At 32.8% G+C, this 20,582-nt stretch overlaps 1 protein-coding gene across 1 annotated transcript in view; it reads right to left on the bottom strand.

The window, feature by feature from the left end:
• LOC126966923 (NADPH--cytochrome P450 reductase) overlaps positions 1-18,774 on the bottom strand; it is a 49,650-nt gene extending 30,876 nt beyond the window's left edge. The window contains exon 1 of the mRNA XM_050811216.1: positions 18,421-18,774. Within this exon, the coding sequence (XP_050667173.1) occupies positions 18,421-18,605 (185 nt within the window). The 5' untranslated portion in view covers positions 18,606-18,774. The remainder of the gene's footprint in view (positions 1-18,420) is intronic.
• Between the last annotated feature and the right edge of the window lie 1,808 nt (positions 18,775-20,582).

Raw genomic sequence — 20,582 nt, 5'->3', positions numbered from 1 at the left:
ACTAGACTACAGACAGGGTGGTCCGAGATGATATTATGGAAAATTGATTTATTTAGGGAATTTTTTTTAACTCCACCCATGCGTTCGTTTAATGTAGCTCCACGCTAAATACCCTGCAGTTTGTTCGGATTAGTATCACTAGTACGTAGTACATATAATCATTCAATGTTACACTATACGTCAGCAAATCTCCATCACGTCTTCATTTATTTTTGATTAGGTAGTTACATACATGATATCTTGAGTGTCTACAAAATCTATTATGTGATCTGATGATTATAATACGAGAATTATCTTTTAATTCTTCTTCTCACTGGTGTTGGAAAAAATAGGATAAGAAAAATAGGATTGGCATTGACGACTACGACTTACGATCACGTGCCTAAACCAAAAAATACCAGATTTCACATACGAAACGTGGCAAATGTTACTGTAAAAACTTGTCGCATTGAAAAAGTGGAGGTAGGTATCACGTGCATATGGAGAGTGAGGATAAAACAAAATTGTGTCTTTAGTTAATTTAATTTTTTATTGACGACCTATGTACCCATGTTAGCGACCCTACCTGCCTACTAGGCTAGAGGTCGCGGGTTCGAGTCCCGGTAGGTACAAAAATTTATATGATGAATATGGATGTTTGTTTTCGAGTCATGGATGTTTATATGTATTTATGTATGTTTATATAAGTATATCGTATTAAATATATCGTTGTCTTGCAACCCTATACCATATTTGGGGCAAATAATTTGTGTAAAAGTGTGTGTCAATTATTTTTATCTTTGAAATTAATGCGTAGGTAACTATTGCTGCTACACAAAATATTACAAATGAATTCGAATGACATGTTGATTCATATATTCCGATCAAAATCGGCATAGCATTGTTAGCAAATTTCCAAAAATTACCGTTTATCAGCTCGTGATTTCGGAGAGACCTAGATTGGAACTTGGAAGCATCAAATTCGCTTCTGAGAGAATTGTCTTGTGAATAAAAATGGCGTCCGAACATGAGAAGACCCATAGAAATACCAAAGTCAAAATTTAAAGAATTTTGTTGATTTTGTACTCATAGTTATAACCAACAGTTATATACATAATATCAACAATTACACAATAAATGATTATGTATGTTTGTTTTGTCTTTACGTTGAAGGCTGAGCCGTAAATAAATAGATTGCAATTAATAAAATCGTGTCGAATGTCAGTTGAAAATTAATTCAACAAGTGTGTAGAAGTTACAAAAGTTGTAAGGTCTTCTGTAGAACCGATAATAATTGTCGCTTAGATTTTGATGAAAGTCTTTCTAGAAAATGCAAATCGCAAGCATTTATCAAAACAATTATAATTCGAACCGTATGAACACGTGCTGAGCACGATGAGCCGGATGACCCGTGACGTCATTTAACAATGCGCGATTAGTATTATCAGTCAATAGTTTATTCGTAAGTATTTATCTGTACTCTGTGGTATTATTTTACTTACTGAATATCTCATACGTAATGGATATAAAAAATCACAATGACAACGGCATGTAGTTTCACAAACCAGTGGGCAATTGATTGCTATAATCGAATTATTTTGTATTACTAATATTTATACTCGAATATAAAATAAGTAACAAACTTATTTGCTTAATCGAATGACGTTACTAATTAGTATTACTAATCCTGTTGCAATAACTAGAGATAGAGAGACTCGAAGTCCAGAGTCGCTGACGGCTGTATGACTTAAAGACAGAAACTGGATTTGTGATTTTTAGAAAATAATTAAATTTATGTGTATTATTAAATATTATCTTTATGGTATTTTTAATAATAAAGACAATTTGTACTTATTAAATTATTTAGTTGTTTATGTATCTACTTAGGTTGGATTTAGATCCATCATCCGATCAACCACCGTGTTTGCTTTCCACCATTGTGTCGATTCGCAGACAATTATTTACTTAATCAGTAACAACTAATATTTATAATCGAATGATTATATTAGTATATCTCATAATCGCCCACCGCTTAACAAACATAAACTAAAATTAACTAAAGCTAGGACAAATAATTATGTTACGAAAACTATACAGTTTGAGGGAGCGCTACTATTGACTTGCCGAAAGATATGTTTGAGGAAAAATATTTTCCAAAATTTAAAACATTGTTATCTTAGAACATAGCGTGTTTTGTATTATTATTGTATAAAGTCACCGTAACTTTAAAACATATGCTTACTTTTATATTTATCTAGAATTATTGTTCTCTCTGTAAGTGAACTTTTGTTCTTTTTTAAGAAATAAATTCATAAACATACATTTTCATGTTCGCAGACTCCGAAAATGCGAGGAATAATGGTAAGACAAAGGTAGGTAATCCAGTAGGAGATCAATTTGTGTGTAGGTGTAATTGTGAGGACCATTTCGATATAAGTTCTTGATTACCGTAATTAAATGAAGTTAAATTGATTTATTTGTATGAATCGTGGTAACATAAATGTTAACAGTTGGTAGATTACAGCCAATAGCCACAGCATTATTTGTTTGTCTGTTAACTCATCATCAAATGACATTTAATAGCTTCAGAATATCAAGCAAATTATATATATATATCCTGGATTCAGATTAGGTACATAATATATACACAAGAATTGCTCGTTTAAAGATATAAGATACCTAGTTTTTATCATATTAGTATCACTACTAAACAATTGCACAGCATCTTTACAGTCTATATTTAAATTAAAGTATATATAAGTAATTAATTTTTTATCAAATTCAGAGTAGGTTTGTGTCTTACGTCTCGCCATTTGCTACTCATGTCTCATCATTTTTTTCAAATAAAAGAAATAACTAAGTTTTGTAATGTCACAACAATTAATAGCTTATTTAAATAATTGTAAGTTTATTTTTAACTATTAAGACGTTCGACTACTAGTTGACCTCTCACTACGTACTTAACAACAGGTACGGGGCGAAAGGCCAAACAAATGTACAGTACTTAACACTTAATTAAGTCCCAAACTTTGTTCAGACATTTTCATTAATAACTCTACAGTAAATCTTGTTACTCAGCAACAGATTTATTAACTGCCTGCTATCAATTATAGTTATTTTTAGAAAAAAAAATAATCCTACCGATTATTTCTTGGGCTGTTTCTTCTCTCTCAAAGCGCCATTATACGTATATTATACATCTTTTTAGGGTTCCGTAGCCAAATGGTAAGAAACAGAACCCTTATAGATTCGTCATGTCTGTCTGTCTGTTCCGGAATGTCACAGCCACATTTTTCCATAACTATAAGAACTATACTGTTCAAACTTGGTAAGTAGATGTATTCTGTGAACCACATTAACATTTTCACACAAAAATAGAAAAAAAAAAACAAAAAAATTTGGGGATTTTTATTTTCCTTTGCTTTGCTTTATTTCCTTTTTTATTCACCTATCAGTAACAAGATGGCTGGGAACTTGAACAGCATACTGAAGTAAAAATATATTAAAGCATTTTCGCTAAAATCGTTCATTCCCTACAAATATCTTACTGTCAGTTATCGGAAGTCTCTCATCCGTTGGTAATGACAATCTATCTATCAGTAAAATGTCATTACGGTTGGTGTTTATAGAAGCAGTTTTCAAATACGTCGCGTAGTAAATATTACTGGGCATACTACCATCCGTTTCTTGTTTATATTAACCGGCATTAATAAACTCAAGAATAAATGTAGGAAATATGATGACGTAACACCATTTTTAAGTATCGTGAACTTTCGAATTACTGTTTTGCTATATTTCAATCTATATTACAATCACCTTGTGCACAATCTCATAGCCCAATGTTATGTAATGATGAATATGATTATGTAAACAATTATTGTAAATTATATAGTCTAGCTATTACCTGCGACTTCGTGCTCATGTAATAGTTATTTTGGGAAGAATAAATTTATTTTTTAACCGACTTCAAAAGGAGGAGGTTATCAATTCGATCGGTATTTTTTTATGTATGTACACCGATTACTCTGAGATTTATGGTCCGGTTTACGATCCTTTAGTTCGATGCAGAATAGATGCCATTTAGTCCCATAATTTTTTTACATAGTTTGTCCCAGTAGTTTTTATTTATGAACATTTTTAGATATCTTTTAGAATGCATAAAGGCATAAAGTGCAAGGCATTTATTTTAGCAAAATTGATTTCTTTAGAATTCTTTTTGATGTAATTTCTAATATAATAGATACTACTACCGCTTCCGAAACAAATGACGCTCTAAGAGAGAAGAAGCGGCGCAAGAAACTCTCCCCAGCATTATGCCCAGCATTCTTTCATTGCGCTCATGCAAAAATGTACAGGTACAAAAAAATATTTTTATTTTATTTCTTATAGATGAATCTACAGCAACTAAATAACAAATTGAAAAACAAAACAGTGTAACTAGAGTACAATTACAGGTTCATACTATTATCAAATAAGTAATATAAGATTATTTAAACTAGGTCGTACATGCTATTTACATAATTATTACATATATTTTACTAATAATTATTAACTGAATACAACATTTATCGTCTGACATTAGCTGGATTTTGCTTTAGTTTTACTCGAGAACATCTTAGCGAAACTCTCTCGAAAGTCTAAGAAAAAAAACGATTCACTCGATTGTATGAAACGTGCAGTCATTGACAGATTGACAGATGACGGCTATAATCTTGTAAAAGTGCAGATAGCCGAAATCCACTACATTATAAGAAACTATTCGCTTTTAAACTTGCCGGATTATTCATCGTCGCCGATCAACGATCACTGCACGTTCAACTTCTAAATATATAAAATTCCCGTGTCGCAGTGTTTGTTACCAAGCTCCTCCGAAACGACTGAGCCGATTTGCATGAAATTTTGTGTGAATATCGGATAGGGCCGAGAATCGGCCAACATCTATTTTTCATACCCCATTTTTTATTATTAACTTTTATGGCAATACAACATTTGCTGGGTCAGGTAGTATGCTATATATCAACACGAAAAATGAAAACACTTCTTCGTGGTACTCAGATTTGTAAAGTACGTCGGAAAAAAACAGTCGATACTGAAAATTATTTTCTATGGTAAAACAACGTTTGCCGGGTCAACTAGTACCTACTAAACTAAATTCCAATTTTTCCTAGGCAGTCCCGCATTTTATTACGTAGCATTTACATTTTACATCCTCTTTGCTCCAGAACATAATTAAATTTGACAATAATTTGTGTTCACTTTTGGAAACAAATTAATATTTTAATATAGATAGGTACTTACATAAAACTAAATATTTTTGAATAATGAATTATTGGCGAATTGTGCTGTGCAACTACGATTTAAGTAATATATTATAACTACTATTTATGTAGATACATTAAATACATTTCTGTATGACTTATATTATAAGGCGAATTCCAATAAAGCATATTCTGATGCACCACGTTTATAAATACGAAAGTTTGTGGACATACCATTTGTAAATAAATTTTAAAGGAATTACGGTATTTGAAAATGGAACACTCCGAGAGTACGTTACATTTAAGTTTGTGTGATTGACTTAAATTAAGGATTGGTCTCCGCTGCGCTCCAACTAGATACCGCACTACCTAATAACAATAGCTTTTTTATGAGCGTTTTTCCTAATATATATTTTTTTTTTCTTTTCATGGCGCTGTTTAAACTTTAGAAATAACTCTCGGCTGAGTCTATTAATACGGGTACTGGACAAACAATTTACTATTATTTAAATTTGTTTTGGGACCTACTAGTTAACAAGAGCCGATTCGGTTCTGGCAGTCGCCGGACGCTGCCGCGGCACGCTACGCTCGGCCCGTGCGTTGTGGTCAACTGTCGAAGTTTGTTTTTGGGACCTACAAGGCCGATTCAATTAGATAACAATTAGTTAATTGCACTAATGCATACTTAACTAAAAAGTAATGACTATATAATAAAAAAAAGAAATACATAGACCAATTAGCGACGGCCTCATAAACTAACGACCAGTAAAATTGTCAAAATATTATTCTCTTACGGCCGTTCCCAATATTCAGTCTATCTCTTACTTGAGATAAAAATCGTAACTATCATTGACTTTTCTGTCCCAATGTACGCTGTCTGTCAATGGGACGACGTATACCTTACCAGCGATATAAAGTTTGTATGGAAATTGCAGTTCATGCGTCCCAAAATAAGGCGATAAGAATGACTTAATGGGTATATTGGGACAGCTTCAGATTGAAATTAGCTCGAGAAAATATTTGCGTGATGATTCGTTTATGATTTTCGCTGTGGCTCAAGTCAACAAGGAAGTTACCAGTCACTTTAATTATTAACGATAAATTAGGTGATGAAGCTCCATGACGTAGCTATACGTAGACCGTACCTATTATTACCTGGTATGGTGACATCACATGCGGCATAGTGAAGGAATATAGTTTGATCTATATACATAAAAATGAATTGCTGTTCGTTAGTCTCGCTAAAACTCGAGAACGACTGTACCGATTTGGTTAATTTTGATCTTAAATTAATTGTTGAAGTCCAGAGAAAAAGTTTAAAAGGTGAACAAATATGAAAATGCTCGGAATTAACAAACGATTTTGTTTTTCCTTTGATGTGTCCATTGTTTTAAATTTAGGTAACTATAGTTGGTACATTAACTACAGTCACAGTTACAGAGATTATTTTTATGTATATTAATAAATCTCAAGGTTTTGTCACAAATTAATATTCTTAGCGCAAACAATATCTATTATTTGATATTTGGCAACAAACGAAGTAGATTGATAAATCTTATGTTTTGTCAAAAAATAAAATTTAATATAATTTAATAAAAATATTGCACCACAAAACAAATCAAAAAGTATAGTTTATCAGAAAGCATTTAATAGATTAACAGACTGTATCATAACTGTATGTGTCTGTCAACATCAAATTGAAACCTCAGTTATAAATAGCCAGTATTTCAGGAAAACTCTATTTTGTAGGTAACGCAACATTATAAGTAATAAATCGAAAATGGTAATAAAATTTCATTCATTCCGAGCATTATTCTTATTTGTTTTGATAAAAAAAGGATTCCTTTTGTTTGTTTTAAGTTTCTTTTATACAAAGGTGTAGGTCTTTTATTTATCGATTATATCGTCAGCTAGTTAACAATAAATATATAATAGGTACGTAAAGCTAATTTTATATTTAATATAAAATTTGGTATCATTAATAAGAATCCAAAAACTTACAGTCGTTGGTTATTTATTTTCGTAATTTGATATGGAAATATAATTGTTTATAATGTTTATAAACTTTTGTGGGTTGTCTCTCTCCCTCTCATCTGTATATTTTGTTTTCATGTAAATCAAAGAGTTTTTAATACTTTCGCTATAAAGAACTTTAATTTCTCATTAAGACTGTCGTCACTTACATGAGAACATAAATCAGTGAGTGAGAGGCGAATTTGCTCATTGCTGCTTTCCGGTTTTTTAAGGCGGTGGTCCAAGTTACAAGATATATTTTATTGTTATTATAACAAGATGTTTTTATTCATTGCTTTGTTAATAATGATATAGCAGCCTTTTTTTGAAGATGTTGAGCGAAGTCGCTTCTCTAACAGTTTTCGGAAGCTTATTGTATAGCTGTGCTCCTGCAAATGTTATATTATTTTTACCATAGTTAGTTCTAATACTAGGTAATACAAGGTGACTGGTACGACATATTTGTTGGTATTGTGTTTTGTTGTGAATGTTGTATTTGAGTGAATGAGTCTATGAGTTATCTTATATATAAGTATGCATGTGTAGTAGTTGTAAAGTTGAGTAATGTTCAATAGTTTCGTTTCTTTGTAAATAGTTTCTGTAGGAGTTAAGTAGTCATCTTATCTTAATATATATAAATCTCGTGTCATAATCTTTGTCCTCAATGGACTCCTAAACTAATGAACGGATTTCAATGGGGATTACTTCATGGAGTGCAGTTTAGTCCAACTTAAGAGATAGGATAGTTTTTATTTCGATTTGGGACCCATAATTATTTTTATTTCCAATATTTGTTTTGTATGGACATATTTTCTATGAGAGAATTTAGTGACGCACGGTTTGACAGTTCCGCTGTGAAACAATTTCATTATAACAACAGGGAGCACTTTTTACGAAACAATTATTGATGTTTTGAAATATTATTTGCAAATTCCTATATAACTGTATTATTTTTATTATCTACAGAACAACGTCTGTCGGGTCAGCTAGTAATTATGTAAAATTTTTATTATTCGGTTTTGTAGGGTTTGGATTGGTTTTATATTGGTCTTACCTGCATTACCCCATATTTCAATGAGGTAAAGTAAGTGTGGCTTAACTAGGGCATTATATATCAATAGTCGAGCTTGTTTTGGAATACACCGAACTATTTTGTGTAGAGAGCCTACTAGAGATGAAAGTTTGTTTTTTATATTTATTAGGTGTGATTTCCATGTTAGGTGTTTATTGAGTGTCAATCCTAGGTATTTTTCTTCATAAGTCTTTTGCAATACTTCTCCGTTAATGGTAAGATTAGGAATGTTAGGAAGTTTTTTATTTTTGGCACTAAATATCATATATGATGTTTTGGAGGCATTGATAGTTAAAAGGTTACATTGAAACCACTTTTGTAGTATATTTAAATCATCTTGTACATTTCCCATTAGTTCTTCTAAGTTTTTTCCGAAGTAAAACAGACTGATTACTTTAGGAAATATGTTCAAATATTATATTCATTCTTGTAAGAAAACTGTAGAGGTTGAATGTCTGTACCTACATAGAAATAAAAATCTCCAAACTGAGTCAGGGAGATGTAAGAAGAGAAATAGAACATATTATCCAGATTTTTTTTAATTTTTGTTTCTCGTTTTGTAGGTACGGACTGAAACTATTGGACCAATTTATGCGAAATTTTGCATGAATAGGAGAGGTCGTGACAACATACTAACATGCAAGATGCAGACATAGTATTTTTGCTGCTTTATGTCCAAGCGGGACAACGCAACGGCGCGGGACTAGTAGAATATTAATAATAATAATATGAGAATCATTTTCGTTCCGTGATACGTTTGCTCGCCGTATATCGTTCAAAATCTCCATTTGAAATAGATGTTATAGCATATATATATAGCAAGGTCATATTGTGTAGTCTAGACTCTAGAGCATGACTTCCTCCATTAAATTCAATCGGCGACACATTATGTTAAGGTTCAAACCAAGGTTGCCAGCCGTGCTCTATACCTATACTATACAATGTAGATGTACTAAAAATCTATATCTAGAGACCATTCTCTGTATGACTGTGGACTAGATGAAGGAAATATAGACCAATTGTTCTTTGCCCTTTAATGAAGTCTTTCTTGTACAATTTTATACCTACATGAAATTTCCTCCCTAGTTTTCATCCTGTTGCGTCAGTACGGTTTGTAGTTTCATTACTCTTAGGTAAATGTCGTGATATTCTCGAGCTGTAACTGCTTTATTTTTGAAGTTTTCATTGTTACGTTTTGTTGTAAATAGTTCTGTTGTTCTGTGTCGCTATAATAGTACTGCCAGAAAAATAAATACTTTCTTTACTGATTATATTATATGATACATTGATTTTTCATCATTATAGTAATGATCAGCATCACAACACAACACGTACCTTTACATCAATTTATATATACTGGAAAAATAAATCGTTATTTATCTATTGATAATAATATCGTGCTGCTTGTTTTAAACATCGTAACAAAGCGACGGTGATAATGTAACCCAGTAGTAATTATTTCGTTTAATACAGTACAGTTAAAATAAATAACATAATATTAAGACATGATATCAGCTGTAGTGTCGCCAAAATCTTCCTTATCAATTACATCAAGGATGAACGGACCACCGTTGCAAGGGCACGAATAAAATAAATGATCGCATTGTTCACGCACGGTGATTTCATCTTCATATCGGGTATCATGACCCTCTTTCACACGTGATCTAATCAAATAAGTAGTTCAGCAACTGCGGATTACCTTATTGGGAATAAATGCGTAACGTATACCAGCGTAATTGAATATTTTATTACCATAACAACATTCACATTCACTTTGCTATCAAAATAATCACGTATTATCAATTATCAGCACGCCCCTGATAAATGCAGTAGGGGACAGACAATGAAGCGATGTCTCTGCGCAATGCCAAGTGTTCGAGCCGTTAACAGATTACTGAATCTGCGAAAATTCGAGCAACTCTACGTTGCAAGCGGTCAAATAGTTCGAGCTGAGACTGGGATCCAGCAGACCAGAGATGAGAGCATTATTCCATATATTATAGCCGGACCTACAGGTCCGGTCAAAAGGTACACCTTGTAGAGCGCTATAATGTGCGCCAGCTTGGGCCAGTTGAGTCGCTCTCAATGACCCCCAGTTTCCTCGAAACCAATTTTGGTGTTGCTGTCCAGATCGGGAATTGGCAATCGCTCATGATTTCGTGACTCGATATTCCGATACTAGGCGAAGCATTAAGGGAAGTATTGCCGAAGAGTGGTGATACCGCAAATGTTTTTTTTATGGTAAACACGCATTTTACCTTCATTCTGCCCTATTCAGTGACATAAAGGTCAAGGTTTCCATACGGAAAACACGTTTCTTTTTACACTTTTTTCGACTTTTTTCTGAGGAGGACCTACATGTACAGCTCCTGCATTTCTCCAGTACTGTCATCAGCACACAGACTTGGAGAACACCAGCGTTCACGTGCTTACGATCTAAGCAGCAACCGTCACTTGCAAAAACTTTCGGAGAGGAACTTTCTATATGATGGAAGAGTGGCGATGAGCGCCTTGTGCCAAATTCAATCGAAAGCTTTAGCTATATCCAGACAATATTAGCCTTCTTCCTTGCTTTCAATTGCCAGCCGATCAATCATGGGGACTGCACTGTCGGTTATTGATCAAATGACTTAAGTTCTTCTAGATATGCCAAGAGATGGCGGTTCATGATGCTCTCCTAAATTTTCGAGATTTACTAGTTACTAGTTAGACGGATACAAGCTGTCGATATGTATCTTCAGTAAAATATCCAATAAGGAGTCCTCTAATGAGAGCCTCGCGAGCGATTCAACCAACTTGGATACGTGACTGGAAAATAATGCACAGATCGCTGTGGAATCGTAAAAATGTGCGTTAAAGTCCCCCAAGATTTCAGTCAGCTACTACAACTACTCCTTAGACATGGCGCATGGGACGATCCGTTTCTTTGTTTCCACTACGGGACCTATACACACAGGTAGCTGCTGACATGCTCCTCAAGATTAACTGTAATGGAGCAAAGCATTAACCTCCTGTTTGCTGCCGTTGCCATATGACAACGGCATGAGACCACCGTTTAGTATTTATTTACCACACAAGACATTAATGGATCAAAGGTTAAACCAGCTAAGATCAGAACGAGCGTGAACCACCTGGATCAAATTTGTAAGAACTCGGATAAGGGGGCAATCAAGTTAGTCATGGTAGCATTATAATGTTTATATACTTAAGTATTATGTATGGTATATGTACATAAAATATCAACACACATAAGCCTATTTATTAAAAGTACTTTTGAGACAGTTAATAATAAAAAAAAGAATTTAAAGAATTTAGTAAGTAAAAAAAACTGGAAACCTACCTTTTAACAGTAGAAAACAACATAATTATAAGGCGATGTAAGGTCCACTTATAAGACATTATTTTACGGGTACGGAACACTTAAAATACCTCGAGCCATGTGACCCATCCACATGTATAGATTATTCCGATTATCCGAGGTATACCTCGGGCTGTATAGATTATACCTAGTTGTCCTTCTAATTCAGCACACGATTACTGACAAATAATATTGACATAAGCGTATAATTATGATTGTAATCATCACTTGGTTGAGCAAATATGTGGTTGACGTAAGAAGTAAAACTTTGGTATAAATTATTTGCGCATGGCATCACTTAATTTACCGAGTACTGGCTGCTGGCGGAATGAACCGAAAATCAAGTTTTATCTTTGCGGGCATTACACTGAAGCCGGAGGCTTTTTTGAACGTTTTGTTCAATAATGAAATTCGTCTTACCTGGCGAGCTGACTTTGTGACTAAAATACTTTATTGGTAGCAATCATGTTATAATTTAAAATGTTTTGAAACTTTTTTTACATTAGCAAACTTATTAAAGTTTCTTTAACAAAGAAGACTAACTATAGTACCTATATTCAAATTCAAACCAAGTTTATTCACTGTAAAACTTTATATTATGTTATTTAGTGCAAGTCAGGATGAAATGTTTTTAACTCAAGATTTTTAACTAAAATTTTGTTTACAGTTTTATTAATGAGTATAACACTTAATATTCAATAACAATAGATAATTTTAAAACATCAGTCCCAACGATTTTTATCATTCAAATTATCTTTCACATTATACTAGGCCATAGATATTAAATTATTTTACGATACATTTAGGTAATTTTTTTAATGATTACGAACTGATGTGGCTTCATGATGGTTACCAAGTGTTATTGCAATATGTTATGTTATTGTCAATGTCTATGATAAATATATATATATATATACATATATATATATATATATTCTATTGTCTACATTAAATTAAAATGAAGTTAGCAGATACTGTATGATGATAAAATATTACAATGACATCATAGTACTAACAGTCTAACAATTACTTTACTTAAATTACTTACCCCAGCAATTAAAGTTTGGAACACTGTATTGCAAAAAATATTGAAAGAAATGTTATTTTATTTATTTAATGGCTGTGTTATGTACATATCTCAAAGAAATAAATTTGTTGATAAGCAAATTCATTAAGAGAAGCATAGATATGCTCTGGCACAATAAAGTTAGAGGTATAGTGATAATAACATTGAGTTCATTAGCCTTTCATTTAATAATTAGAATGTAAATTAGTATCATTACATTACGATTCGCGTGATAAAAAACAAAGTTTTTATTATATTCTAAGACTTTCTCTGTACTTCCCAGGGGAGTAAAAAGAACGGAGAAGTCTCAAGACAGCATGAACAAGCCAACAATGACTCAACTTTTTTGATCGTTTTGTTCAATAATGAAATTCGTCTTACCTGGTGAGCTGACTTTGTGACTAAAATACTTTATTGGAAGTAATCATGTGACAATTACAAATATTTTGAAACTTTTTTTACATTAGCAAACTTATTAAAGCTTCTTTGAAAAGAAGACTAACTATACAAGTATATATATTCAAATTCAAAAAAGTTTATTCACTGTAAAACTTTATATGTTATTTGGTGCAAGTCAGGATGAAGTACAAAAGTAACTCTAAACATAGTATTCAAATGAGTATAATATAATATTCAATAACAATAATTTTAAAACATTATTAGTCCCAACTATTTTTATCATTCAAATAATTTTTCACATTATAATAGGTTTTAGATATAAAATTATTTTACGATACATTTAAGTAATTGTTTTAATTGATAATTATTTGGGAGTATATTATAAAATATAATAAAATTCACTTTAAAAGATTTAGGAATTTTACGGAATATATTAGATTATATATAGAGGATAATAATGCATGGTTCTTGTCTGGTTCTGCGCAAGCTACGTATAAGTTGTATAGTTATATTATATTAAGAAATAAAAAATATACTCAGCAATTTTGTTAATTATATGATTTAAAAGATTGGCCGGGAGTTTCTTATCAGTTCTTCTCCCCATCTCAAAGCCCCTTTACAAACTGATGTGGCTTCATGATGGTTACCAAGTGTTATTGCAATATGTTATGTTATTGTCACAGCCTACGATAAATAAATATATATCGATTCTATTCTATTGTCTACATTAAATTGAAATGAAGTTAGCAGATACTGTATGATGATAAAATATTACAATGACATCATAGTACTAACAGTCTAACAATTACTTTACTTAAATTACTTACCCCAGCAATTAAAGTTTGGAAAACTGTATTGCAAAAAATATTGAAAGAAATGTTATTTTATTTATTTAATGGCTGTGCTATGTACATATCTCAAAGAAATAAATTCGTTGATAAGCAAATTCATTAAGAGAAGCATAGATATGCTCTGGCACAATAAAGTTAGAGGTATAGTGATAATAACATTGAGTTCATTAGCCTCACTGTTAATAATTACAATGTCAATTAGCATCAGTATTACATTACGATTCGCGTGATAAAAAACAAAAAAATTTATTAAATTCTAAGACCAGCTCTGTACTTCCCAGGGGAGGAAAAAGAATGGGGAAGTCCCAGGTACAAGGGTGTCAGAAACTACGAAGACAACACGAACAAGCCAATAATGACTAGACCGGATTAGTACTATACTCGCACAGAGAAGCTGCGTGAGGAAGCGTATGTTTAGCTATAAGTGAATATATAACCTTAGACAAACAATTAGGCCCAAAAAAGAACATCGCGCACATATCTTAGGGAAGTTAACAACTCCTTCCACTACGCCGCAACGAACAAAGCCATTCAAGCGAGCAACTACAAGATATATACAACTATTAAGATTTTATAACATAAAACCAGACGCAAACGCAGACAGTAAGCAATGGCGACACACCACATAACACAAGTTCTTATTTGAAACCTTCAAGATAGTGTATTAGTCGTGTATCATGTACCAACTAGCTATAAGAATGGCTAATATTTTAATAGGAAGTTTCACTTTTGAAACTCAATAAGTCGGTAGGAAAATTTGGCTGCATATTATATCTATTGTTTTGGAATAGTGCTATTGAAGTCGGTTGTTTTTTTTTTTAAATTTATTTTGATTTTTAGTGAATCGGAAGTACACTAACTAATAATTTGTCTAAATATGTGAAGATCTACTAAATTTTGCAATGCATCAATGAACTTAAGCGCAATGCAATTTGATTACAGACAGTTAGAAATTTTGCCACAGATCGCACCCTTACTGTAAGTCGTCAAGGAGTTCCATTGATCATCATTCGGTAGAGTATCATTAATTTGCTCCTAAGAATTGCCATGGATTCCGTTATTTTGCCATGGATCCCATTATTAGAACCTGACCAAACTGTCACCAAACTTTTTTTAAAGTATATTCTTTTCGATAAAAAAGAATCGCGGTTGGCGCGATGTTGAGTTTCGTATTCGTAAATTTATCGCGCATATACTTATAGCAAATTTAAGAGTTTTATGGTTTTCTCTTAGATGCCAGTGTCAGATCTGGACCAAATTGCAATGGGATTCCATTGCAATTGCAACACGAGAAACTCAAGCTTTCAAATGAAAAAATAATTATCAAAATCGGTTCACCCAGTCCGAAAGTTCTGAGGTAACAAACATATAAAAAGAACAGCGACGTTGAGAACCTCCTCCTTTTTTGAAATCAGTTAAAAAACCATCAATGTAAGAAAAACCAAAGAATATAAAAGAGAGTTTTCAGCTTATAAAACCATTGTTGTACATAAAAGACTAAAAATTTCACATCATAACCCAAGTAAGTAGTTTTATTGATTAACTTGCTTAGTGTTTATTTGTAAATTTTCCTAAAAATAAAATATTTGCCTACTAATAAAAACGAACTGATCATTCAAAGAATGTTCAAGGCCCACTAGATATTAAAATTAACATAGATTAAACAATATTACGCAAACAACATAATCCAGTTTGTGAACTTATTATATCATCACGATACACCATATCGGCAATTGATAGTAGACTTCGACCCGCGTTTAAGATACGCATTGAAAATATAATAATATATCTACTTTAATATTTTTACCGTGGAGTAAAGAATTCGGCAAAGAGCTTTAAGGCTCGTATAAGGTGTCTTAAGACAAAAGGCAGACTCGAACGCGTAATAACATGGTACGACGAAAAACGGCATAAGGTTCATGCCCTCCATCAAAATATAGCAGCGGTTCTCATAGTGTTTATAAGGAAGCAGCGTCAGAGAATTCCATCCGAGCGTTCACGCATCCATAGAGTATGCGCAAAGATTTTCAGGATCGCAACCGCGCACGTCTCCAGATTTTAGAGTGGTAATGTATAGATAATGGCCTACGTTTAATCTTCAGTTAATGTATGTACATATCAGTAGATCAGTGAATCCCACTGGGTTCGTAGTCTCCGATGACTTTAACGCGTATTTATAATTTCGTATTGGCTATCCTGAAAAGTTAAGTTGATGAGGATGCAATGCCATTGTGAAACTACAGAGCAAGTGTATTTTATACCAAACTTTGTAGTACTCGGCAGATTACTGGCCTGATTCAAATGCATCAGTAAAAGCAGCAAGTGACTGCAAACATCAGGCGTATTAAGCCTGGGTTGGGGCGTTGGACACGCAAGACTCAAACTGAATAGTTTTAAAGAAGAAATGCAACTATGAAATTAATGCACATTGGCAAAATGAGCGGGCAGTTATTAATACTATATCCCTCCTCTTAAATATTGGAGGTAATCATGAACAGCCAGCTCTTGGATTATCTATATCCTAGAGGATAGCTAATTCAGCAATTTATAGGTCACTAAATTGGGCTTTTACCATACATTGATATGGATGGTTATCGAAAGAAAGGGCTTGGCACTTAGTCCGGATATGGAGTGGCCTTTGATCAAGTATAGAACACACACGGCGCTACTTCCAAAGACTTCTTGAGAGCGTACCGATTATTGTCGGCGGGCAATGCTCGAACCAAAAGCTCGTGAACGCTGGAGTTTTCTACTCTGTAAATCTCCTTTAGAAAGAGTTACCATACATTCTGTATATGGGACTGTCACCGTACTTAAACATTCCGTCCCGTTTTGCTCCATGTTACACAATGCCAATATATTTTCATTGATGATGGCTCAATGGACAGAAGAACGCAACAGTATGTCGGTAGAGACCATTGAGTCCATATTAGTATAATTATAGAATGACACGTGCTCAGTTCTAAGATTATTAAGCAAAAAATATGACCTGGCGAAAAAATAAACTGATATTAATTCAAATTAAACTTTGTTGCTGTCCCTCGATTAGTCCAATATAAATAATAATTTAGATTTTATTGTTTTCTTTTTATCATTCCTTCGCGTGCGTTCATTTATCTAAAAGGCCAGCAACGCTCTTGTGAATCATCTGGCGTTGCAAGAGATTATGGGCGATGGTGAGACCATCAGGATACCGGCTAGATAATGGGTACCACAACGTCGCCTATTTCTGCCTTGAAGCAGTAATGTGTAAGCATTATTGTGTTTATGACACTAAAAAGTAGGTAAATATAAAAAATACTACGTTTAAAAAAACCCAATTTTACACGTTTCAGTTTTTGAAGTCGGTTTTTTAAATGTAGTTTTTTTATTTAAATAAATTTTTGATGTTGCAATTTTGAAACAAGCTAAAAAACATGGTAAGTACTTAACTCGAAATTGTTCACTTTTGCATTATTTATATGGAGGTTAAAATTATAACAAATAGTAAAATCCTAACATTCTTGTTAATAATACGTCGAATAGATAACCCTTACGAATTTCATTTTAAAATTATTATAGTCAAATAATTGCTTACATTTGCAGATTATACTTAGTTAGGTAGGTATAATTAATAATTCCATCATTTATATTTCACATTCCCGACTAAAGAGCCTTCTTCAGATGCGCGCTGGTTATTTTTCAACTTTTAAAATTCAAAGTGAGTTGTAATAATAACCCTATAATATACTTATTATAATCAAAGAAAAACCCTACGCGTGCCCCTCAGAATGAAAGAAGAAGTAGGTATAAGAAATACGTTCAATTTTCAAGCTTCGATAGGTAACCTACCTATTAATTTACACAGTAAAATAATACCTAGTACGAATTACGAAAGTGCAATGTCTAAGTTACGTGGTAGGGATTATGTAGGTGCATAAAATACGTAGGAATTAATAAAACAACTTATATGTAGTTAGGTACGTAAGTACTATGTGCCTTCTTTTTTTTTTTCGAATTTTTTAAGTAGTTAGGTAAGTACTTATCTTATTAGTCCTGAAATTAAAAATATCTTACTTTGTATGAAAATAGTACTAAGATATTTTTATTTTTAATAAGTAAGTAACTAGGGCTATGTTATTTATGTGCCTAAGTTGTGTAATAAAAAAGTATTTAATGTTAATGTGATTCTCAATATACGTACTAGGTACTAACATCCTAAGTATATTAAATTTATAATTTATGTCAATATATAACTTGAAGCCTGTATCAAACAAAACTTAACAATAAGGTTAATAGGTAGGCATACCTACTTGTATTATGCAAAGATTTGAAAGGCAAATACACGGGCCGTGATTTGTGAAGTGAAATCTAATGCAATCTAGAATTATTCTTATCTTGTCGTGTTAATTTAAAGCGTAAGAACAATAAATACTGGCACTCACTGAATTGAATATTTACTGAGCAACAAATCATCTTTCTTGTTTTCCTTTCTAGAACTGTAGAGCCACCAAACAGCTGCCCCAAATAAGATGACTAGCATTATTATATCGAATGTGCTAAATAATGATCCACTCATAGCGGCCGCGGCTGCTGCTTCCTTTATTATATCCTGCGTATTATCCGACATTGTGAAATATTATATCTTTAGTGGTCAGAAATTTATTTAATCACTCGCCAACACAAGGTCACTTGCTGTGTTTTCTTAGCACGAAATCCATTAAACTTATCACACCCGACGGTACAGTCGCGACGCGGCTACGAATACCTAAACTACACTGACGTGCGCGAGCCGCGAGTCGCGACGGATCTCGCGCGCCATTCGGCAAATCGGCAGTCAAGTTCCAACGACATACATTAAAGTCAGAGATGGCATATATATGAAACTGCTTGGAGAGATAGAGACCAACAATCGGCTTCTAGATACATTATTATACTTGCGAGTTACGAATACGAGCACGAATATGCAATAACATCGCTAAACGATATAATCATTAAACAAGTTTGCTTTGCTTTGCTGTTTATTCCACGCTTCGTAAGGCCCAACTTCAATGTCAAACTGCGTAGTGCGTACGTGTCCACCTGTGCTGTAATCACTAGTAATTATTAATCATGACGTTGGTAAAATAAATAGTCGGTACCTACATTCGATTTCAAATTGTTATAAGAAGTATTCTCATTGTTTATGTGCACAGTGCCGATGTGTTCTCGACTTTCGTACCTTATTCGACTAGGTACCTATTTCGAAATTTTTTCTCGTTACTCTGTACTTATTTTACGCAGTACAATTAGGTTTGTATGTACCTACTACTACTTATGAATACAACATATTACTACTTATTATATAGCTACTACTTAAACGATTTTGAAATACCTATACCGGTACCTATATAAAAAAAATACGTCACACGATATTTCTTGATATCTTTGATCCTCGGCGGTCAGTGGTCGGCCCGCTCCCATAATTGTCACAACTGGTCACATTTATAGTGAGACCAGAGACAGGGAAAGCGCTCCCTGGTGCGACGTCACATATTTTACACACATATAATTTTTTAAATGAAATATACAGGCGATTTTAAGTTGGCGAGGGGTAATTAATTTTGTGTTAATTTTTTTATACATTGAAACTATCTCTTATGTGTTCCTCCAAAAAAACACCTGTTCGGCCTTAATTACCTTTTAATTTAATTATTTACTTTTTTATCCCACGTTAATTATTTTTTCCGCGCATGCGCAGTAATCTTCGCCATAAGACTTGTCCACCACAAGACTTGTGATTAAAGGACAATTAAAAAAGTTTGTTTACACGAACTCTTTCTCATAAGGCCCAATTACATTAAATTTAAGCTTAGTTTTGCATTCAAAAATAAATATATTATATAAAAAGTATCATTTTGATATTTTTCTTATGTAACTTAATAATTAAACCAACTAACTTTCGTATTAATCACCGGTTTTCCCTGATCTTATATTCTTCAAACCTTAGACGCGATCATGTACAGAATTTACATCATTCAGTTATTATTGAAAGCTGATTTAATTTCCCGGTACTCTACAAAGGATATCAGTTAGAACGCCACTTTTGGAAAAACAACTAAACAACAACATACATACACATGTGTGTTGTTGGTGTTGACGCAAAACAAATTACTCTTCCAGCAAGGATCGATATTTTTGTAAAAGCTCACCTGAAATATTTACTGGGTGGTGTTATTATCTTACAAAACAAGTTCACTCAATACGTAAATAATAATATTGATGAAGTCTTGTGGTGGACAAGACTTATGGCGAAGATAACTGCGCATGCGCGGAAAAATTTACTAACTAAATTTAAAAGTAATTAAGGGCGCAAAATTTTTTTTTTTGGACGGACACATAAGAGATAGTTTCAAAGTATAAAAAAATAAAAAAAAATAGAAAAAAAGTATAGTTGGTGCTAACTTGAGTTTTAATTTTTGAAAATTAAAACAAAAATAAAACAAAAACGAACAAAAAAAATTTTTGATCAAACATTGAAGAACAATTGAATCAGCCAAAAAAATTTATATAAAATTAATTACCGCCCGCCAACTTAAGAGAGTCAAATAAACATCAACGGTAACAT

The sequence above is a fragment of the Leptidea sinapis genome, chromosome 11, assembly GCF_905404315.1.
Source record: "Leptidea sinapis chromosome 11, ilLepSina1.1, whole genome shotgun sequence".
Lineage (NCBI taxonomy): Eukaryota > Metazoa > Arthropoda > Insecta > Lepidoptera > Pieridae > Leptidea > Leptidea sinapis.
The sequence above is the reverse complement of the archived record's forward strand: the minus strand, read 5'-3'. Positions and strand labels throughout refer to the sequence as shown.